Source organism: Dasypus novemcinctus, chromosome 8 (assembly GCF_030445035.2).
Source record: "Dasypus novemcinctus isolate mDasNov1 chromosome 8, mDasNov1.1.hap2, whole genome shotgun sequence".
In the NCBI taxonomy this organism is placed as follows: domain Eukaryota; kingdom Metazoa; phylum Chordata; class Mammalia; order Cingulata; family Dasypodidae; genus Dasypus; species Dasypus novemcinctus.
Window position 1 is genome coordinate 52,625,652 of NC_080680.1, and position 14,602 is coordinate 52,640,253.

General features: G+C 37.8%; 1 protein-coding gene across 1 annotated transcript in view; it reads left to right on the top strand.

The window, feature by feature from the left end:
* LOC139439382 (atherin-like) overlaps nt 1–11,179 on the top strand; it is a 91,654-nt gene extending 80,475 nt beyond the window's left edge. Inside the window, exons 3-4 of the mRNA XM_071216522.1 lie at nt 7,241–7,336; nt 8,332–11,179. Coding sequence (XP_071072623.1) covers nt 7,241–7,336; nt 8,332–8,387 — 152 coding nt within the window. The 3' untranslated portion in view covers nt 8,388–11,179. The remainder of the gene's footprint in view (nt 1–7,240; nt 7,337–8,331) is intronic.
* The last annotated feature ends 3,423 nt before the right edge of the window (nt 11,180–14,602 follow it).

Sequence of the window (14,602 nt, forward strand, 5' to 3'; positions counted from 1 at the left end):
TGGGTTCATTAGTTGTATATGTGTGAAGATTTACCATAGTAATCAAGATGTTAACAATAGGGGAAACTGGGTTTGGGGTATTAGGAAATACTCTCTATTATCCTTGCAACTTTTCTATAAATCTAAAATTACTCTAAAATTAAAAGGTGTATTAAAAACATACCCTACTGTGGCAGTTTGAGATTATTTACAAATCCCAAAAAAGAGAGATTATTTTTATAAACTAATCTATTCCTCTGGGTAGGATACCCTTTGAAAGCATTAGGTTCAGCTTACTCATCTTGATTAAATTACCTATTAAGATGGGCTTTGATTCAACCATGTCAGTAGGGCGTAACTCAGATTGAGTCCCTGCCCCCTTGGTGGGCTGATATAAATGGATACTCACACACGGAAAGACACAGAAGAGGAGAGAACTTGGTCATTTAGGTCCTGCCATGTGACAGAAAGGAAAAGGTTTAAACAGCTAAAGCACGAGGAAAAGAGATGGACCATTTGCCTGATAGTTTGTAACCAAAGAGAACAGAGCAGCTGAGAAGGCCTGAGCGACCAGGCAGAGATTGCCTGTCATCTTGCTTCAACACATGGCAGCTGACTTTGGTGGAAAAGCAGCCTTGAGTTGGACTCTTTAGGGCCTTGTAACTGTAAGCTTTTATCCCAAATAAATACCCTTTATAAAAACCAACAGATTTCTGGTACTTTGCGCCAGCACCCCTTTGGCTGACTAGTACACCTGACTTATACAGTTCTTCTTTGCCATGTCAGACTAGCCAAGGGTAAGTGCACTCTCTTGCTAATCAACTCTGCTTAAGTCAAAACTGTGAAAAATATGCATTTCTCTAATGTTGTCACTTGGAGAATCTGTGCTCTTTGAATCTATGGGCAGAAAAATTTCAAAACACTTTTCTATATGGTCAATCTTAAGTGTAAAACTTTTAATGAAGAAGAGATGAAAATGTATGAAAAAGTGACATTTCAATCATTTTGACTCATGATCTATTAAATAATGGTCACTTTTAAATCATAGTTTTCTCATAATTTTGATACTTTCTCTTTTTACACTATAAAATACTATCAAAGTATGGTTCTTGATTTTATTTTTTCTGTTAATCATTTGCCAATCTAGGCTGGGTGAATCAAGGCTCCTTTTTATTATGATAGTTTCATAACTGTATTCCACACTTACATGACTTTTCTCAGATTATAGTTTTATTTCAGAATACTGTGTATTTAAACCATAAAGTCATCTCATCCCTTACTAAGAAACAGTGAGAGTTCTGTTGTTGTTAATTTAGACATGGACTTTCTAGTAATTACTGTGAAGGAATTGGATTTTTGGCTATAGTCTAGAGATGTTCAATAATGTCAGCTTCAAAAGAAAAACAGAAATAGTGTAACTAAACAAAATATACTTAATTAAAAAATCTTAGCCTCCCCCACTTAAGTCATATACTTTATGTAGAATGACTTTTACTTAGTCAACTTTTATCTTTTCTTTGTTTATTTTTTAAATAAAAAGGATCTGGTTGATTTCACATAGGGGTAGAAAATATGTATCAAAAATTCCAAAAGGGGGAGTAGATGTGGCTCAAGCAGTTAAGTGCCTGCCTCCCATGTGGGAGGTCCTGGGTTTGGTTCTCCATGCCTCCTGAAAAATCAAAAACAGACAACAAGCAAAACAAATGATAAAACCAACCTAAAGAAGCTGATGTGGCAGTGGATGAGTACTGGCTTCCCATATACAAAATTCCAGGCTCAATACCTGGTCCCAAGTACATAAAAAAAAATTTTTTTCCCGAAGAGTACCTTTGTCTCTAAAGGCAAGCTCCATAGTACTTTTGTTTGCAGAACTCAATATGGTTCAAAAGAAAAACAAAAAAGAGAAAGACAGTATTTATAAATTGCTATTCAAAATAAAATGTTGAAGCTTATATATTTCAAAGTCAGATCCTATTTGGAGAGAAAGGATTTTCTCCCCTTTTCTTCATTGAACATAATATCATCTGGGCCTCGGAACTCAAATGACAGATTTTGATATAGTAGTGGTCCCAGGAAAATACTTAATATAGTAGTGGTCCCAGGAGAAATAAATGAAGAATCTTCTGATTCCACAAAAATTTAGAAGAAAAGGTAGAAAAACAAGGAGAGAAGAGTCAGGTGAAACATGTGCTCTGGTTTTCCAGTCTTGGATTTGCAAAGTCTACAATACATTGGAGGAGCTTGGTTTACTTTGAGGGAAGTTCAATGTGGGTTACTTCCCAGTAACTCATTTGGGGAATGCAGGAAGGAGACTACAGCATAGAATGCCCCTGAGCTAATATTGTAGGCTTCAGCATGATTTCAGGGTGGAACAGTGTTGTCAAGCATAGAGAAGGTTTTGCCTTTTCTCCTTAGCATTCCTCTGTTCCTGAGTGCGTGGACATGGAAGTAAGTTTCAGAATTCCTGTAGAGAGGAAGCCAATATCACGGTATTTGCTACAGTAAGAGCACTCTTAGACCATGTGTCAGTAGGAAAAGCAGCCAAAAGTAGGAAGTTCAATTCAATAGACAGGAGTCCTGAGGCCATAGTGAGATCAAGAAAGAATACAAAAGCATCTGTTGCAGAAATCAGAAGCTCTTAACAACAGAATCAGGCAAACACAAGAGCTTTAGGTAAGCTGTACTTTATCAAACCAGTCAGGGCACTCTATAAAGGAGCAGAACAAGGTCCTTTTCTCTGCTGTTACAAGGTCTTGGGTATAGAGAAAATATAGAACATATGTTTCCTTCACACATCTGAGGGTAGCACGAGTCATTCTGCCACTGGGCAACACATATTTTGACTACTCAATTTCAGATGTCATTATCTTCAGGTCATCTAAATGTCCATCAATCTTCAGTTTTGTTGTCAATTTCTAGATGCAATCCCCAAGTGCAGGTTGAATTTCGGTCCTGAATCTACTAACCTTTCTTTCCTGTTGCTATGGCCCCAACATCTTGAAACAACCTTGAGTAGGCACTGCTTTAGATCCTGTCACTCTAGTCATACTAGCTCTATCATGATTGAGTGAAATCTTATTTTTTGCAAATTTTCTTTCAAGCCTACTTCCTTTCAATCATTCTTTTACCCTTAATTGCTTTCTCCAATTATTTCCTACAGTATTTCTCATTGCTGGCCTCCAAGCCATATTAAATGCTGAGATGTGTGTCACATTGTTCCTTCTCCTTTCAGTCATTTTTGGCTCATTATAAAACTGGTGTTCCCAAGACCTGTGTAGGATCATTTGTTAAATAACTTTATTGCATGCAAAAAGGCATAGATGGAAGACATAAAACTAACTGTAGAAAGTGGTTATTAATTACTAGGAGGCATATACTGAACCAACAACACTGATTTACATGCAGGAGTCAATTAATGAATGATTAGGGACACCCAAAGTCATGAAAAGCTCCACATCTTCTGGTCTCACTTAGGTCAAGTGTAATCATTCCTATGTCTGCTCTCACAGCACATTAATTGCATCTCAACCACAGTACATATTTTATTCTTCCATCCATTACTGCTAGTGGTATATTTGTCTGCCTTCTCAACAAACCTGTTAGCTCCTTGTGGGAAGGAACTATGTTTTATTCATCTTTCTCTAGCATATTTTCTAGGGCACTACTTTGCAAGATGTATGTATTGAATACTGCTCGTTAAGTAAATGGCAACTAATTTTATTTCTTAATTTTGAAAGAGGAGGCATGTTCTAAATCTGCATCTAATTTGTGCATGCATTATAAGTAGCACCTTTACATTTTAAGTTCCTTTAAAATGACCACACTGGCTGTATGGATCCTTAAAGACAAGGGGAGGGCACACAGGAAAAAAAGGACTGAGAAAAAAATGAGAGAAACAGCTTAGTTTCATTTTCTGAAGTCCCAGGCCAAGTCATGTATGCGACTATGGCCTCTCATGAGAGGTACAGCTGAGACTGATAGAGGATACCTAAATGTCATAACTCTGTGGGCTCCAGTGCAAGTCTCTGAAATGAAAGGTAAAGCTGACATAAAATCTTTGCCATTGGGAAAAAGAGGAGGATATCGAAATATTTTTTGTGCTTCTCCAATGTGCCAGGTACTGTGAGGGACATGGCACTTAACATTTGTTCCTTGGGTAGTCATGCCAGATTCTGCACCAACTGAAATGTCAAGGTATTTTACCCAATGATCACTGTATTAGCCAAAGGGATGCTGAAGCAAAGTACAAGAAATCTGTTGGTTTTTAATAAGGGTATTTATTTGAGGTAAAAGCGTACAGTTACAAGGTTCTAAAGAGCCCAACTCAAGGTACCATAAGAGGTACTTCTTCACCCAGTCCGTTGCCACATATTGAAGCAAGATGGTGGACTATGTCTGCAAGAGTTCTGCTTCCTCTCTCTCTTAGGGCTCTGTGGGCCCAGTTTCTTCAGATCTCAGCTCTAGACTGTGGGACTCATTTCTTTCCAGCCTCATATGCTCTGGTCTCTTCATGAGGTCAGCTGTAAACTATCAGGCAAATGGCTTACCTCTCTCCAGGGCCCCAGCATCAAGTTCTCTCCTCTTCCATATCTATGGTGCTCTCTCTATTCCTCTGTGTACCTTCTCCTGTGTATCTACTCTGTGTGTCTCCTTGATTGAGTATCCATTTATATAGACTACAAGTGGGGTGGGAACTCAAACTGAGTCGCCCCAATGTCATGGTCAAATCAAAACCCTAATCTTGACATAATTTAATCAAAGTCATCTCAACTGAATCTAATACTATCAAAGGGTATCATGCCCAGAGGAATAACCAGTTTACAAATGTAATCAATATCTCTTTTTGGAATTCATAATCTCAAACTGCTACAATCACTCTGGTAGCTAATTGAGAATTAATTCATTTCTCTCACATCAGTGATTCTGCAATGGCTTTAGATTTGTTCACAGTGAGTTCAGGTGATTCCAAATATTTCCCAACAATTTATCTGTCCTCCATATCTCATCCCAGTTCTCCCCCATTAATCTTTAAATTGTGAGTCCTGATTATCCTTTCTCCTAAATCTATATATTTTTTTCATTTCTTCCCCTTTCTGTCTTCTAAATGATGTTTATAATTCATTGTGCCTTTAGAACTGCTTTTTCCATTATAAGGATAGTTCTTTGTGTTTCAGTAATTCTCAGCATGCAAACTTAACCTCCTTGTATGCCAGTACACACAAATAACAATGCTAATTAAAACTTCAGCTTTACTATAGCATAACCATTATATAAATTTTACAAGGACAAACATCAGGGATTGTTATTGCAGGTGTGGGTTATTTTTATTCTGTCATGAATCCAACTACTGTTCAATGGTATTCCTTTATTCCTTTTAAAAGCATCCAAGGGACAAAGTAGTGTCCTGAAAAAAGAGATGCCTATTGAAGATGCAAAGACAACTATGGGAGAGCTCACAGCATGATGAGGGATTCAAATATGGATCCATACAACCTGATTGCAGTATGGGATGTGCTGGGACAGAGGCTTCTATTAAGCAGTCTGGGACATAGGGTGAGATGATCTATTCTACAATGCAGATTCAGAGTTTGCTGTAAGGCACCACCCAGGATGGCCTTCAGAACTGAGGCTCTCATTTTCCCTGTGATTGGAACTATTGGCTGCTAACTGTTCTCTACTGAGTCCTTCTTCAGGTATTGTATAGTTTAAGAGATCCACTTTGTCCAAGGTCATGCTCCTTCCCCAGGGTCAGCCCTTATCCAATGCTGTTCAATGACCTTCCCCTTTCTTTAAGTAGTGACAATTTTTAAAATCCTTCTTGGTTCCAAATTTCGCCATAGTCTTGCTTGAAGGCTCTGTGCGACTGCACCAATTTTTAACTTTGCCTCTGACCAGTACTGCTTCTTTCATGTCTAACATGCATTGTTGCTGAGAACCTAACAAGCCTCCTGCACATAAAGCTCAGACACAGAGTCACAGGCAATCCAACAAATAAAAGATTTGAATCAGGGAGAGACCATAAGTTATTTTGAGGGTAGATCAAGCAAAGAGCACAGATGTGACCTGGTATTATGTTTAGGGAGTAATCAGAAGTTGGACATGGCAGGAGCAGAGAGGGTATTTAATTGTGATAGATATACTGAAGCTGGGGTACGGTGTTGGCATGGGGTGCAGCCATGCCAACTTGCAGTGTGGAATGGTGCCTATGTGAAGAACCATGGAAGCCTTACTAAGGGTTTTCAGAGGCTTTGAAGTAGATATGAATTATGAATCTATTTCTCTGGGGAAATAATTTTGTGGAGAAAGGATTTATGGCAGAGGAATCTGGGATATGGAGTCAGGTAGAAAGCTTTTTATGGCAGTTCTTAAACTAGAAAAACTAAAACTAAAAGAAAGTTAATTATTTTAAGAAGATATATCTAGGGGAGAATCTATAGGATCTGATGACTTATTAGGTAACTGAGGTAAGAGGGTGGTGCCAAAAATAACTTTAAGGTTGCAGATTGTGAAGCTGGAGAGTCCATTTACAAAGATGATAAATAGAGAAAGAGGTTAAGGATTTTACTAATTCATCAGAACAAAATGCAACATGTGAAAAAAGCAAGTCATTGTCAAAACCCAATAAAATTATTTACATTAAGGTTTTCGAGCAATGCCTTGCAGATAGCAAATGCTCCATTTATTAGTTTCATGACTAGGCAGGTCATTATCATATCAGTTCAGAGATGGACAGTCTTGCAAGAGTATTGCTTGTGATCCCATCTCTCTTTGAGAAGTTTGAAAATGTATTAAAATGTCATATCATTCTTGACATGTTTTGTAAGCTAGCACCCAAAGAAACAAAAATCTAAAAAAGAAATCTTACCTTATATTTTATTTTTAAAGCATTGTTATCTACATTCTATTTTCCATAGTCTTATGTTATGATTGGGAAAGCAATAGCAAGAAGCAAGTACTTCAGTAAAATTGCAATAAGTCAAAGACAGCACTTAATTCTGCTTGGCAAAGAGTCTGGTACTCAAACATGAAATGACATAATATTGTCTAAGTTCTAAAATATCTTAACTTTTAAGGTGTCATCATCAAACTTGGGAGGCCAGTATGTGATACTACCTTTTTAATAATGATAACCATTAAATTTTTTTTTTTTTTTGCTTACTGTCCCTTATGTTTAGGCACTAAATGAAGCACTTTATAAACATCTCTAATCTTTTTAGTAATTCTGCAAGATTTTTATCCATGTTTTTTGTTTTTACTTCAGGCTATGCAATGTGGAATAACTGGCTCAAGGTCATACTCATAAGGGTTCCCGGAGGGAATAGATTTTCACCCAGGCTCTGTGCCTCTCCAGGACCAAGTAAGTCATTTCTTAAAATTATCCTGCCATTTGTAGGACAAATGGGAATGTCTGTACTCTTTGCCAAACTATTGGATTGTTTTTAAATTTAATAAAAACGTCAGTGAAAAATACGTGAGTTAGATATGCAGCATTTATTAGTTGAATACAAAAGATTTTGCTTGCTGTGGGACACTGAGCAGTCTCTGGTATGTAACTACTTATATTTCTCTGTGAAAATGAAGAGCTAAAGAGAGGAAAGAAGTTGCCTTTATCATTGAGACTAAAAGGAGGAAGGCAGAACAGGCAAGAAAGGAAAAATCATTATCATTGTGTACATAATTTGCTCTGTCTCTTGTTTTTTTTATTCAAAGCATTTGATAACTATGTTTTGTTTTATTGAAGATTATTAGTAGTCTCTTCCCCCACACGTAGAACGTGTGTTAAATTTAGTATGATTGATTTAAATTTGGCAGCTACCAGAGTACCTGTCATTTAATCGTTAGGAAAACTGCAGTCATACAGCTCCTTTACTGGGCCTTTCACCTATTCATACAACAACTGTCTTTCAGACATGACAGTGGTGGCCAGTATGAGCTAGAAAGGTACTTTGAATGTAACCCCCTACTCTTGGTGGTTTTAGTGAGCCATTCAAATTTTCGTGGCTCTGCTATTTTTTACGTGTTTTGGAGAGATGGATGACCATTAATGTTAGTCGGAAAATAGTATCATGGTTTTGAAATATGTCATCATAGAAACCTAGATATTTTGAAGTATTTATCAAGAGCAATAAAGTAATTTTCATTTTATTAACAAAGACTGGGTAATTGAATTCCTTGGCTAGACAAAAATTTAAAAAATGAATAAAGTACATTGAAATATGTTTAATTTGCATATAATTTGTTCCACAGAGAAATTTTTGTCAGAGCAGAAAAATAAAATTTATAAAATTAATGAAAATAGGAATAACTACCTGTATCCCTACAACTACATATAATCACTATTATCTTTTCCAGGTATATCCTTCAAGATTTATCTTCCATTACGTCCGCATACAGTAAAAAGAAAATAATTTTTAAAATTTAGGAAAAACTGAGGTCAATTTAGGGCCCATAAGGAAGTGTTTTTTTAAAAAATCAGGTACCTATATATTTTTATCAATTCAATGTACCACTCATACTGTGTTTATGTGCAAAATTTCAACTGCAGAAAATGTATTAAATTATTCATGCTAACAGGAGGATATGAATTATCTCTTACTTGCTTTCATCTATTTTTTACCTCATGGTCAGTTATGATAAAACTCAAGAGAGACCCGATGATTATCACTTTTATCAATTTTGTAATACAAAATTTGATTGAATTTGTATTTCTCTTCCTAAAACCAACCAACAATGATATAGAGAACATAGGAAAAATAAAGCTTTTTAGTCACATTCCATGCATTTCAGTCTAACTTGAGAAGAAAGTGAGCAGTATGAAACCCCTCCCCACCCTGCTTTTTAAACAACTTTATAGAATAAAATGGATTTTGTTGTTGAGGAACTCAAAATGACAGTTGCCTTTCTCATCCATTAGTAAATGTAAAACGCAATGCTGAATGGCACTATTGCCCTCTTAAACTGTACTAAATATGGTTTTAATATTGATTCCTGCACATGTTTTATATATTCTCCAGGGTTCAGTGCTTTGGATAACAGGTTGTACTACAAATCACTCATATCTTCCATCCTGATCTTTAGATACACATTTTTTATACATTTCCCTATATAACCTGTCTTCCTTTAGTCAGGATTATAAATGCATTTTACATGTTGGAAAAAGATAGCTTCATTGGAGTAATGCACCAAAAGAAAGAAAGAATGAAAAGAGAAAAAGTTAGGAATAATGTCTACCTTATGGCTTAAGTTGCAAGTAGCAGCAACACTGATAATTACTGGAAAAAAAAAAAAAGCTCTCTCCTGAAATATAATCGAGTAAAATGATTTTAGAGACAATAATGGCCCCTTAAAGTTATACAGCAATTTAGTCTCAAACTGCTTTTACAAGCTTTGTTTCACATGATCCTCAGAACTACCCTGTGAAATAGAAAGAATAGTTATTTCCCTACTATATAAATAGTTGCTGACCATTTAATAATGAGAGCTTCTGTGACTTGTTCAAGGTCATAAGGCTAGTAAATGTAAAGACTTGGAAAATTTTTTTGTTTCCTGGCCCAGTGATTATACTTTGCATACTGCACTAAGTATCATCTGATCATGAAAAGTATAAAAGTTAGGAAAAATGCCTGGTCCAAGAAATTTTATCTTGCCTGTTTTCTTATTTCTTCTTCTCCAGAATTCAGTAGTAGGAAAGTGTTTGAAAATAAACTTGTGTCTGGAAAAGTGCTTAATGTTAGTAAGAACTCATTCGATGATTTCGAATGAATAGAAAAAGTGAATGAATAAGTGAATTCATATTCTTTAACATAGTCCCTGAAGAATTTCTGATTCCTGGTTTTTCTTGGTAGCACTATGCAACTGGCTAATTTTTTTGCCCAGTATCCATAATTAGTGTTTTGTTTGTGTGTAATGTATAGTACAATGATTTGCTAAATATTCATTGACTCTTTTTATTTCTGTTTGTATTAAATGATGCATACTTGAATATTCAACCCAAATAATATACCTATATCTGACTGATACCGAAGACAATTTTCCTTTTCTTCTTGATCTCAGTTCCTTTGACGAAGTTAGAAACAATAGCTATAAGAGATGATATGTACTTACGTTTAGATTAAAGGAGGATTAGAGCCATTAATCTTAGACTTTTGATACTAAGTTTACCAATGACAATTAATCTCTGGGTCACATACTTTATATTAGATATGCCTATTATATTGATCCTTATTGGAATTCAAATAGTACAAGATTCAAATAGTTGTGTAGGCTGTGTAAAATTTCATCTAATTTTGTGTAAAAACTAAAATTATATGTATGTTAACATTCTGAGTATTCATTATTAATAATTTTCAACAAGAATGCATACTTGTTTGCATTGTTTTACAGTATATGTTGATCAGTCTTATTTTTCACAATATATTGATTATATCTTATGTTATTTAATCCTGATATTAGGCTCAAATCATGTAATATTTAGACTCTGTACGTGTGTGTATGTGGCAAAAACTGCCACAATGCTCTCCAGACTCATTTCATCTTTCTGCATCTATCAAAAGACTGTATTTCTCAGCCTCCCTTGCATTTAGATTGTTAGATTGGGCCATATGGCTGGGGGGGTTCTAACTGATGTCGTATGACTAGAGGATGTTCTATGCCAAAGCATAAGCTTTATCTGTGATCTCCTACAATCTCTTCTACCTCAATGGTGAGCATGGCAATCATGTTGAAGGTAGTGGCATTACAAAATAGAAATAGCCTAGTTTCATTGGGTCATTTTTGCGAAAAGTCCCCAAGGAGAACCTTAGGCACATATTGGGATTTGAAAGGACAAGAAACAAATTTTTGTTGTGGTAAACCATTGAGTTGTAGGATTCGCTTGCTAATGCATCAGAGCCTATGCTACACAGACTGATAGGGAAACTGGTAACTTGAATAACTTTGCTAAAGTATAAAAAAAATTGGAAAAAAAAAAAGAAAATTCTATGGACTTGGAAGTCAGGCATTGGACAAAAGAAGATATCAGAAGCTAAAAGATTGGTGACTAGTATCATGCAGTGGCAAGATATATGGTTAACTATGTTAATTTTGATAGCAGATCTTGGGCTATTAAACTTGGGGCACCAGAGAAATAAGTTGAATATCATTACATTAGAACAGTTTGCTGTTTTTTTACTGGCTTAAATAAACAAGGCATTACAAGAAAGAATGAGCATAGGGAAGAAATTAAAAGTTTGTGAGCAAAAATAAAAGGGAATAAAAAGAAAAAGAGTTTGGCAGCCTTGTACTATTGGAAAAGACAGCTGCCATTAGAGTGCAAAGAAAAAAAAATCTATTTTTGTAGAAAAACTCCAGGAAAATTTTTCAGTAGAATAAAGTGACCCAGGGCAAATGTTAGATAAGGTATAGCCTTCTCATTCAAGCCTGAAAGCTTGAAGATAGCCACCATTAAATTGAGTGAGACAGACATGAGAGTGAGAAAATAGAAAAATGGATTTGAGAGCTATATCTGTGAAAGAACCTTAAGTGTGGAACAGACGAGAAGCAAATAGATCTGAAACTCATTACATTTTGAGGAAAGCAAGGACCATTGAAAAGCTGATATTTTAAGACTTAAAACAACTCATAAGACCTCGATCTTCAGGAGTGACAGGCAAATTTCAACAACTCCACAGCTCTCCAATAGGTATGGCTCTGCCAAACCACTATACATGTGGACAAAGTGAATAATGAACTAGGAAGACCCTCCCTGAGCCAGGGAACAGGGATAATCATGGACAAGACAGTTACTCCCATAGAGCAGATTCAGAGACTAATCAAAGAACTAGCACTTCTAGGAGAGAGGAATTTCACAATGATAGATAAGTGGGATTTTCAGAGTTCTAGAAACCAATGACTATAAGGTTTCCTCTTATTTCCCTTTCCAACTGGAAGTATTTCTTCTGGCTATCCAGAGCCTGCTCTACAGGAGGTTTGTGTGAGTGTACAAATGTGTGTGCAGTCAGATGACTTGATTTGTGGTTAGGGACTGCTAGGAGATCAGATAGGCAGGCCATCAGGACCCCATGGATCCAGCTGTATATCACTTAAAGATCAAGGACGTTGAGCTGAATGAAATAACTGGTGGGGACTCTGCATTGTTCTTTTTGGGGACAGGGAAAGTTTGTTCTATGTATGGGAAGAAATGTGGAACAGATATTTGGAGAACAGAAAGTAAGATTGTAGCAGAGAATGCCTAGAGCTGTTCGATAATCTCATTATTTCTTTTGGATGCAAAATTTTCTAAACTCTCTTGTGGTTAGTTTAGCAACATATCAGTAAATAATGGTCACATGGTGGGTTCTTTTTTTTAATGTTAGTACAATTAATGTACACCATTTCCAGCCAAGAAACTGTTTGCAGTCCTCTATACTCTCTTTTCCTTTTGTGACAACCAGGAGGGCCATATAGTAGATGGTGGCGTAAGATGGTAGTAACCCGGTTCATTAATCACTGCTTGGAGAACAGTCAACAAGGAAAAACACTGCCTTTGTATATTGGACTTTGCATATTCTAAAAGTAAAATTTTATTACATGAAGCTAATGAGATTTGGGGATCTATTTGTAACTAGCATAACACACAATGCCCTATCTAATAAAATACGTCTCAGTTGGCTAACAGACTTAGCAGTTTTTCAAACTTATTGTATGTCCAGCATTTAGCAGAGTGCTTGGCACGTAGTAAGGGTAAGCAATTTGTATTCATTGGTAAGTTGTTTTTGTGTTCAAATCTATGAACAAAGTAGCACAGGTAATATTTTACAAATGTGAAAACAAAGATTACATATATGTGTGATAAATCAAATTATTGTTCCTAATTCTTCACTTCCCTGCATGGTAGGATTATACACGGACAACATTTGGCCTGTTATTTTTTTAGGGCATGGCATCCTTGAGGTTAGAATAAAATTGCCCACCCCATTGATATTGAGCTTGTCATGTGACCTGTTTTAGCCAATGGAATATGTATGTAAGTCACTCCTAGGTGATAACTTAAGAAGCATCTAGGTTTCAGTTTGCCTCTTAGGCTTCTTCCCCCAACTACACAACTTTATTTTTTGAGGTACTGGGGCTGGGGATTGAACCTAGTACCTTGTTTGTGGGAAGTCAGCGCTCAACCACTGAGCCACATTGATGCCCCTGAGTTGGTTTTCCCATTTGTTTTGCGTGTTGTTTGTTTTTGTTTGTTTGTAGGAAACACCAGGGTCCAAAACTGGGACCGTTCATATGGGAAGCATACTTTCAACCACTTGACCCACAGCTGCTCCCCCAAAACTTTATTTTTGATTAGAATAGAGTACCATCTCAATTATCTTCTAAAACAGAAAATGGGGAAGAAAAAAAGCACAGCAACTTCACTTGTGTAAAGACCTATGCAGGGAAGCGGATGTGGTTCAACAGCTAGAGTGTCTGCCTACCATATAGGAGGTTCAAGCGTTTGATACCCAGGGTCTCTGGCCAGTGTGGTGAGCTGGTCCACGTACAGTGCTGCTGTGCACAAGGAGTGCTGGCCCACAGAGGGATGCCCCTGTGTAAGGGTGCCCCCTTCAAAAGGAGTGGCTCCTGCGCAAGGAAATCTGCCCTGTGTGAAACCGCAGCCTACCCAGGAGTGGTGCCACACTCACGGAGAGCTGATGCTGCAAGATGCTGCAACCAAAAGACACAGATCTCCAGTGCCACCTGATGAGAAACAAGTAGACACAGAAGAACACACAGTGATTGGACACAGAGAACAGACAATGGGGGTGGGGGGAAATATAGAAATAAATCTTAAAAAAAAAAAGATCTATGTATATGTAAGTTGTTATCCGTGTTTTTTTCTCTTTTTTTAAAAAAGTTTTATTAACTGCTGCATTCAACTCACAATAGGTTGGCTCAAAGGGAAGGAAATGCAAAACTTTATGAAATAAAGAGAGAGATACAAGAGAGGAGATAAAGCTGGGACCAGGGGACTCACAGCTTCTGGAACTGAGAGGCTCAACCTTAGTTTTCCCATGGCATTTATTGGGAAACTACCAAGCAGCTGTTTGCTGTAGGGTGGCACCGTGTGGGAGCGCGGTGACAGCAAGGGTCGGCTCGTCTCCAGGCGCCGGTGCGAGTCGGACCCGGGTGGCGGGAACAGGCGTTAAGGCCCTCCGCTTGGGGTTCGGGCGTACTGCCCGCCCCTCTGCCCAGCTGCAGCCGCTTCCCCTTCGGTGGCCTAATCCCGCCTCTCCCCCGAGGGCCACCGCCGCGCCATGACAGCCCCGCCTTGCTGTCGCCGAGAAACCTGGCTACCCCGTATTCTGCCCGCAACCAGTGATGCACCCCTGCACGAACCTATCAGCCGTCTGCCGCCCCCTGGCCATGCCCCCTGCCCCTCCCCCATCTCCACCCTATATTAACCGCTGTACTTCCTGAATAAATCAGACTTGCGCACAGATCCTGGTCTCCTCGGTAGTCTTCTTCCTACCGCGCGTCCTCCGCACCTTGCCGGCCCCGGAGCGTCTTCTCAGAAGGCCCCTCCGTGTGTTGCAGCCCTCCGCCCGAGACCACACTGCCCCTGCAGCGGCCCTCCAGGCGAGCCCACACTGCGACATTTGGCGTCCAA